The sequence below is a fragment of the Equus przewalskii genome, chromosome 23 (genome assembly GCF_037783145.1).
Source record: "Equus przewalskii isolate Varuska chromosome 23, EquPr2, whole genome shotgun sequence".
NCBI lineage: Eukaryota > Metazoa > Chordata > Mammalia > Perissodactyla > Equidae > Equus > Equus przewalskii.
The window spans coordinates 12,972,132-12,981,014 of record NC_091853.1 but is presented as its reverse complement, the minus strand read 5'-3'; the positions used below and the strand labels follow the sequence as shown (position 1 = coordinate 12,981,014).

The 8,883-nt window shown below is 53.7% G+C and overlaps 1 protein-coding gene across 4 annotated transcripts in view; it reads right to left on the bottom strand.

Moving 5' to 3' along the window:
- The window catches only part of TOR3A (torsin family 3 member A), a 42,889-nt gene that overhangs the window by 25,187 nt on the left and 8,819 nt on the right, over positions 1-8,883 (bottom strand). For 3 of the 4 annotated variants that reach the window (XM_070591685.1, XM_070591686.1, XM_070591687.1), the window contains exons 5-6: positions 3,576-3,700; positions 78-187 (exon numbers count right to left, since the gene is read on the bottom strand). In XM_070591685.1, the coding sequence (XP_070447786.1) occupies positions 78-187; positions 3,576-3,700 (235 nt within the window). Of the gene's footprint in view, positions 1-77; positions 188-2,102; positions 3,006-3,575; positions 3,701-8,883 lie in introns of those variants that run through there. The other variant, XM_008522139.2, reaches the window with a different exon arrangement.

The window sequence follows — 8,883 nt, the reverse complement described above, 5'->3', positions numbered from 1 at the left end:
ACGTTAAAGAAGCTGATTTTAGCAAGCATCCCTCTGGCACATTTCTTAGAATGTCCTCTGTGAGGGTGAATACTCACCCGCTGATGGATTACAGTTTTGGAAATGGCCAAAGGCAGCATCTGCAGTCCAGCTGGTCCATGAGGTGGGTAGTGTGTGTGTGTCCTTCCATCTGTCCAACACGAGGTGACTGTAAAATGAGATTCTCTCAAAGTCCATTCTGAGGACAACCAGATAAGTTCTAAAAATGTTTTGAGCCAAAGTACTGACAGGGTATGTGTAGAACCTCACAGGGAACACTCTATTCTTGTTTGGCGTAGTCTTCAATTTTTTAAAAAAAGGATTCATTGCTTTTAGAAGTAATGTTTTACTTAGGTATGAGTAGGATATTTCAAGTGGTGCCCAAGTGAGGTGCAATTAGAATGGTAATTGAGCGTCAGCTCGTCCCCCTCCTGACACTTGACCTTTAATCCTTGTCTCCCACCCATTTTTGGTTTAGTTTAGAAGTCTTTTTTAAAGTCTTCTGAGCAGAACTTCCCCTTGTGATCTTCACCCTCTTTGTATTGTAACATTTTCCACACCTGAGGCGATGGCATTGGCTGAGGAAATCCATTGTAGAAACAAGTTATTAAAGCATGCGAGCTGGAGTCAGACTGCCTGGGTGGACCCCTCCTCCACTGACTAGCTTTGTGACTTTGCACAAGATATTGAGCCTCTCAGAGCCGTTTTCTCATTTATTAAATGATGATGAAATGGGTACCTACATGGTAGTGTTCAAGATTACAGGAGATAATGGCTATAAAGTGCTCAGCACAGGGCGTGGCACGTAGTAAGTTCCCAACTGTTACCTAAAACAACCCTCAGCCAACCAGGATTCCAGGAGCCAGAAGGAGGGAACAGCCCAGCCTTGGCTTTTAGTATGGTGCCAAAGCTGACAGCAGTTTTACTAGATTATTGTTTTATTATTAAACACCTGAAGCTGTGTGTCCTGAGTACTTTATAAAGATTAACTCACTTAATCTTCACAACCCTGTGAGGTAAGTACAGTTTCACAAAAGTGGAAACCAAGTGTCAGCTGAGATTGATAGCTTTCCCGTGGTCTCGGTGGTAGGGGGCCGAGCCATGGCACCCCAGCCGGGCAGTCTAGCTCCAGAGCAGTGTTTTGGACCATCACGTTCTGCTGCTTGTCTTGGTTCGCGAGATGTAAGAGGTTCAGACCCTATGTTTATGTCATCAGACATGCTCCCAGTGTTAGAAGGATGTCAGCTGTTCTGTGGCTATGAGACCTAAGGATATAGAACGTACCTTGTAAAGAGTGTATTTACAGAGGGTGGAGCTGGGTATGTCATGGGATTGGATGGCCTGCCTAGTCTTCCCGAGATGCTCTGGACTGAGAGAGTGAGCCAGAGAGCCAGAAGCTAAAACTAGCTTCATTTTATTGTGCAGTTAGACCAAGCTTACTTTTGTCCCAGGAGTGCTGTGAAACTAAGTTCCTTTAATTCATCTGAGTATTTGTTGGGTATCTGATGTGGCTCGGGCTAGGTACTCTCCAACCTTGAGGTAGTGATTTGTGTAAATGAGTGCAATCAAGTGTTACATGGGGGAGAGATGGAAGTGTCCATTTTACCAGAGCTAATGGTGAGAGGGCTGGGGAGGGCTTTGAATACGGGGACACGAGGTGATGACAGCTATAAGAGAAAAGACCCTGTGTGTAATTCCAGAAGTGTGGTAGGAGGGAAGAACCAAGAGAAGGGGAAAAACACATTCTGCGCGCCTCCTGTGTACCTAGAGGCACAATGTACATGTAGCCATTCAATCCTTAAAAATGACTTTTTCTTTTTCAAGCTGGAAGCACAGGAGTGACGTTTTCATATATAAGAGCAATATGCTCTGGAAGCCTCTTCAGTAGAGGTTGAAATAACCCAGCTCAGCTGATGTGATCTCAGAGCAAATGAAGTAAATTGGCAGGCCAGGCAGTCACCCTGTCAGCTCTGAGTGCCAGCGTCTGCCCTGGTCTCCACCAGTCCCCATCGGTCTTGCCTGGCATTTGGAATTTTGCTGAGTGAGCACAATTACTAGGTCTCAGTACGAAAGTAGGCTGAGAGTTTTAGAAAAATACGAATTTTAATCTTTACATATGTCAGTCATGTCAAGGCCCCTAACTTAAATTTTTTTTTTTTAAATCTGCAGAGCAGACCCCAAGTCTTAGCCTACCCTGACATGATTTTTTATTTTTTTAATTCTTCCTTTGTGCACTTTTCCCCTTAGCCTGAGGCTCTCTGCTGATCTTCTGCTCCCAGAAGCTACTCAGCTTCCCTCTGGGAATAACAACTTGAAAGCTGAGCCACCCCGCCTTCACAGCCGAGGTGGACTCCCTGCCACTGGTAAGCAGAACTTCATTTTTCCCTTCCTTGTCACCGAGGTTCCTGCAGCTTCAGGCCTAACACCCAAGTCCAGGCATCTGCAGGCCAGAGCGGAGATGCCGATGTGCCCTGGGATTTGTTTATTTCCCACGTGGCTTCCTCCAACCACCTGGCCCACATTTTGGGACATGGCTCTTTAAGGCACCAAGGGATTTTAAGAATTGGCTCTGCTTCTGATTTAAGGCCTTCCTTTTACACACCACTGTGTGTTAGTTAGTGACTGCTGGATGCCAGCCTGCCCCTCCCACCCCTTACAGTCCCAGACGGCGTGCTGGCAGGCCCCAGGGTCCTGCTGGTGGAAGGAAGGCAGCTTCAGGAAGTGTTCATCAAGGTCTTAAGGCAGAAAATAGTTAATTCTCTGGGAAATAGATTTGCATCCCTGAGAAGAGAAGAGTTGTTCCTCCTTGGGGACATACACCATCATCTTGGCAATTTCATCCAGCAGCTCTTCTGTATACAGGAGCTTCTGGCTCAGGAAAGCATCGCGTGCACACAGCCTCACGTGCCGGTACTCCAGTGGCAGGAAGGGGACGAAGAAGTCAATCAGGTTTTCCTTCACAAGACAGCTGTGGCCAAAGCCACTGTCTGAAATCAAGACCAAAGCTACGTGGAGTCTGGGGCTGAAGCCACTTGGGGTTTTAAGGTGTCCCCACCCCTAAGGCCTGGCTAGGTCTGATCTCATCTGCCAGCTCCAGGAGGGCTGTCTGAAGTTTGCGTCGGGACTCTGCAGCTGCGTCCCCTTTGGGGACAGAGCCCTGGTTAACTATGGATGTGTGCCGCGGGGGAGGGAGGGGGCCCCGCCAGCTTTACGGTGTCATCTAATGGCAGGAAGCAGAAGGGGGAGCGACCCCGCCTACGACTGGAACCCGAACCTCTGAGGTTCTCCAGGGAGATGCTTCCTCAGGGTTCCTGGGCCTCACAGACCATGGCCTCTATTTCCGCGGCTGCGGCAAGCTAGTCTCTTCAAAGCATTTTCAGACAGAGTTCAGCTTTCCTGGCACTTTTCTTGTGTCTACCTGAAGTGGACAAGCTGATCAGACACTGTGTCCTCTGTGGCCCTGAGGATCCCGGCCACCTCAGCGGCGCGCCTTCCGGCCCACACCCGCTGCCCCGCGGCTCCCCGAGGCGTCTGCGGCGCCCGCCGGGGTCAGTTACCTGGGGCCTCGCCCACCGCGGCCCGGAGGCGGGGCTGCAAGTCTCCCAGCGCCACGTCTTCCCGCGGCCGCCCAGCCTTAAGCAGACGCAGGACCACCTCGTTGATGACACTGCCCCCCAGGTTACTGGAAGAGACAAGAGCTTGTTAACAGACTCTTTTTCTGTTTAGCTTCCAAGTGGGGAACCTGACCTCCGAAGCCATTGCATTGGTGACTAGAATAGAGGTTGAGGGGCCTGGGCCTCCCCCGACCCCCCAGGAGATCCTGTCACAACCCAAAGGTCTGGACAGAAAAGACGCCGTCCTGCTTTGCCGCTTCCCTCCCTGCCAGCCCCCTCTGACGAACCCTGAGCCTGTGCCGGGCGCGGGCAGCGGCGGGGCTGGGACGCGGTTCTCCCCGACGCGTGTGTGGAAGGGGCGGCGCGCGCGGCCCGGGTCACGGAGGAGCGACTCGGGCCCAGGGAGGAGGCTTCCGAGCAAACGCAGACAGAGGCAGTGGTCGGGCGGGAGGCAGGGACGACCAGAGGGCCTGTGGGGGCGGGGGCTGCCAGCCTGGGGGGGCGGGGCGGGGGGGCGGGCCGAGGCGCGCTGGCGCCCCGTCTGCCGCGTGCGAGTGATCGGCCTCACTTCCTAGGAAGGTCACTCGAGGGCCACGGAGGGTGGACTGAAGAGGCAGGGGTGGTCGCAGAAAGCTGGTCAGGACGCTTTTTGCAATAGTCCCTGTTTAGAGACGATGGAGAGGAGGAGAAGGATTTAAAATTAGTTTAGGAGGCACAACTGACCGGACCCTGCAACTGAAGGCTGTGACAAGTGAGAGAAAGGAGGTCAACAGAGACCACGAGCGTTTGCCCGGAGCTGCCCGCTGCCCGCCCCTCACAGAAGGGCAGCCTAGGGGCGGGGTGGGGCGGACAGCTTGGCGTTACACTCCTCAGCTCCCTCAGGCCCCGCAGGGGAGGGGTGCGAGTGAAGGAGGGGAGAGGCGGGCGAGCGGAGGGGTGGGGACCCGAACCCGCCCTTCGCCCCCGAGGGCCGGCTCCGCCTCCCAGGTGCTCGAGCTCGCCCGTCTGCCGGCTCCACGCGGGGCTCCGGGGCACGGGAGGAGCCGAGCGGCTCTCGCCGGGCCTGCCTGCACAGACGGGAAAGGACAGGCTGGCGCAGGCGTCCTGCCCTGCCCAGCAGGGAACCGGGGCGGCCAACTGATGGCACGCCGCCTCGTGGTGGGGGCCGGTGTGCGCTCTGCCAGAAGCTCCCAGGGGCCGTGAGCCGCGCCCGGGCTCGAGCTCCGCTGCTCAGCTGGGTTCCCGACGCCCGCACTGGGCCGGCGGCTGCCCGTCCCCCGCTGCAGGAAGGCCCGCCGGGCAGGGCACCTGCCCGCACAGCCGCGCCAGCTGAGGCAAGGCCTGGGCTCGCCGTCCCCGCGGGGCGACGGCAGGCGTCCAGGCGAGGGGGCGGCGAGAGCGGCTCACTCAGCAGCCCCGGGAGAGGCCCGCTGCCTTCCCCGTGTCCGCGCTTGAGAGCAGGGCTTAGCCCATTTGTTTCCGTCACGCCAGCGCCTCGTGCGCCTCAGGGGCTCAATAAATGTTTACTAAATAAATGGACATTCCTGCACCTTTGTCTACACTAGCTCCTCCTGCTTTCTGAATTTCTCCTCTGGTTTTGTCCCACAGCCAATGACGCTCTTCCTCCATGTTATAGGCTCTATCTCTCCCACCAAGACATAACCTGGGCCCCTTCTCTGTTCCCTACCGCTCGCCTAGTCCTCAGCTCCTCAGGGACGGCCACTCTGGCCCCGACATCACACCTCTGGACAGATGTTGCCTTCCTGGAGCACCTCGGTTCTCTCCCACATCCTCCCAGGTCACCTGCTGCCTGGGAGGCCTGAAGGGACCAAGGGACAAAAGGCACCTCTACAGACTAGCCCTCTCCCTGGCTCTGGGGCAGGACCACATGTAATCCCCCCAGCCCTGAGCCCCCAGACCCCAAAGGAACGAGACTCAAAGGCCTCTCCGGAGCTCTGATAACAGACCCCAACCCTAACTGCCAAGTCTTTCCTAAAGAAGATACAAATGGACTCAGCCATTAATCTCTCTGAGCCTTAGTTTCCTCGTTTGCAAGATGAGAGAAGTGGACCAGACGTTTTAAGATGCCCTCCTTAGGTCACCTTAGATCAGGGGTCAGTCAATGTTTACACATTTCTACAAGCATTTTCTATGTGCTGGGATACAAGGCCTTTGATTTCTTGAACAATTTACATTTGTAAACTTCTTTTAATTTCTCAAAGTCCTTTTTCTCTTCTTTTCCTGACAACAGCCCAAAGAGAACAGGCATTACTAATCACCCTCTTCACTTACAGTTTCACTGAGAAGAGGACCCGGCTCTGATCTGCAGGGTTCCATGCTTCTGTCCCACCCTGTGACCCCATCCCTGGAGCCTTCTTCACTTGGTAGAAAGGGGCAAAAGTAGTCAATGTTAGTTTTCCGGTGCCCGGCCAGGGGGCCCTGAATTCCTCCAGCCGGGATGAAGCATCCGCTCTAAAGGCTGGGGCGCTCCAGCCCCACACACTACACTCCCTGCTCCAGCTACCACCTCCTCCCTTCTGCCATCAGACGCCACCACAGGGCAGGCCAGCAAAGCCACCAGCACCTTACTTCACGCAGTAGGTTCGGGATATTTTTTAGGATTAAGCTGCTGGCCTTAGACTAGAGTGACTTGCTCACACGAGAAGCTTGAATCGGTTCTGCTTTTCTTTCAAACACAACAGTCCTTTCTACTCACAGGAGGTCACTGTAGAAATCAAGTCCAGACACTCAAATATACCATCTTCCCCCGCCCACCACTGGAATACTTCGTTTACAAAAAGAAATAACAGGCCCAAAAATGGCCCCCTTGACGGCAAACCAAGACTCAATTACAGTTCCAGCCCCTCCCAGGAATGTGACCTTCCAACAGTCAATCTGACGTTTCCGGGGGTGCACCAGTGAAGGCGCTGCATGCTAAAACCCATGCCCTTCCCTTCCCCCCAAATCCCACGAGCAGTGATTTTTCTGTTTCTGATAGCTCACTTGCCCCGCCCTCCTCCTTATAAAAACCTTCCATTTTGTACAACCATCCCCCTGGCCTTCTAGATCCTAGAAGGGATCCTGCCCAGTTCATGAATCACTTAATAAAGCCAATTAGATCTTCACATTTACTCAGCTGACTTGTGTTTTTTAACAACCTGAAAACCTTTGGGGTTTAGAAGTGCCGTTTCTGGACGCTCTGGCCTGGAGCAGGGTGGGGACAGTCAGCCTGGCTGGCCTGCAGGCTCAGGGCGCCCAGGCCTGTTGAGGACCACTGGCCCTCCCAGGCTGGGCACAGGCCACTGGAACTGGAGGCCACATGCTCGTGTCCCTGTCCTCCTCCCTGAAGGTTCAAAGACTCCTTGTGCCAGTGCAGACTCCCCGTCTGCCAGCTAGGGTAGGCCCACGTGGTGGCTTCTCCCCTGGTGACTGTCTCCCCAGGCCCTGCCTCCATCCCAGCTGTCTGTCCCTTCGCCCATGACCTCAGGGCCCTGGAAAGGGCACAAAGGATGGGTCACTGGGGGAAAGGGCAGGGGTGGAGGGGTCGAGGCACTGCTGTGGGTTAGTGACCAAAATACTACAAAGGCAAACATTTGCCTGGAGACAGTGGGGTCACCTGGGTCGCATTAGGAAATCCTGGCAGCAGTGAGGGTGTGGGTTTTCCAAGCTGAGACCCGGGTGGGAAAGTCAGCGCCTTGGAGGCGGCTGACTTGGGCCCAAGTCGGGGAAAGGTCGGGCGGCCCTGAGGCAGAAGCAGGTTGGGCCTGGCTGGAGGAAGGAGGAGCAATGGGCAGAGGAGTGGAAGGAGCTCTGCAGTCACAGGATTCCTGCCAAAGCCAAAGGGAGGCCTGAGTTCGCTGCTCACCAGGCTCGATGGGAAGGACTCGTGTCCGCAGCAGTGGCTCTGGGGGTCCCCTGGACCCCTACTCCTGGCAGCCCCCGCCCCCTGGCAGGGCGGAGGTGGGGAAGCCTCAGGGAACTAAGGTGATTGCTTTCTCGGCCTCCTCTGCCTCTTGGAGCCTCCACCTGAGTCAGTGCAACAGAAGAGACCTGCGCCTCGGCTGCCTCTGCAGGCAGCAAACAGGACGGAGCCCAGGAGGAGAGTCAGTGGGCCGAATTGACCATCCCGCCACCTGCTTCTGATCCCTCTGATCATATCAGAAACTCTTTGCTTTTCTCTTAAAATCACCTTATGACGGCCCCCTGCCCTCCTTCACAACGCACTCTAGTGTCCCAAGGACATGCCAGCAACACACTGAAATCACAACCCGGCAACAGTTTAAATGGGTTCCTTCTTGTCCTGTGGCTCTTTCACACTCTACAAGCCTGGACGAGAAACTGGGCGCCCTACTTCTCCACCCTGAAGCTGGGGGAAATCTCCTAGCAAGCATGGACTGGCCTGTGAGGGCAAGGGGGCCAGGGCGGCACGGGAGGGAGCAATCGGTTTGGCTTCCACTCTGAGTGCAAGAAGCTGCTTGTGAAGTGTTCAAGTTGGCCAACAGGGACTCAAAGTTGACTTTTAAACAGACCTTAGGCAAGACATTCCCAGTTAGAGCCTCCATAAAAAAAGAGGGTTGGACGAGTTGATCTCTAAGTTTGCTTTTTGCAAAGCCATATCCAGAGCCTGGGGCACTCAGAACAAAACAGGAATTGCAGTGCAGTGGTTAGCGAGTCCTGCATGGTGGGGCTGCAAGTCTTGTGGTGGGAGCCAGTGGGAGCTTTTCATTCGACACATTATATCCTGAATTTCAAGCCAGTGACTTCCTCTATGATCTGGGAAGAAAGAGACCTTCCAAGGCTGGAGAAAGAACTGGCCATTTTGGATTTTAGGGGAAATTATAGTTTGTATTTGATTTTCAACTAATTTGCTGACTTGAAAACTTAATGCCTGTCTAACAGGGGACTCCTGGTGTGTGAGTTACATTTTAATCTATATTACAAAGCATAGTAATCAAAGCAGTATGGTATTGGCATAAAAACAGACATACAGCTCAATGGAACAGAACAAACCCAAGCATATATGGTCAATTAATTTACGACAAAGGAGCCAAGAATATACAAAAGGGAAAGGACGATCTCTTCAATAAATGCTGTTGGGAAAACTGGACAGCCACATGCAAAAGAATGAAACTGGATCACTATCTTACACCATACACAAAATTTAACTCAAAACGGATTAAAGACTCAAATATAAGACTAGAAACCATAAAACTCCTAGAAGAAAACACAGGAGGTAAGCTCCTTGACATTA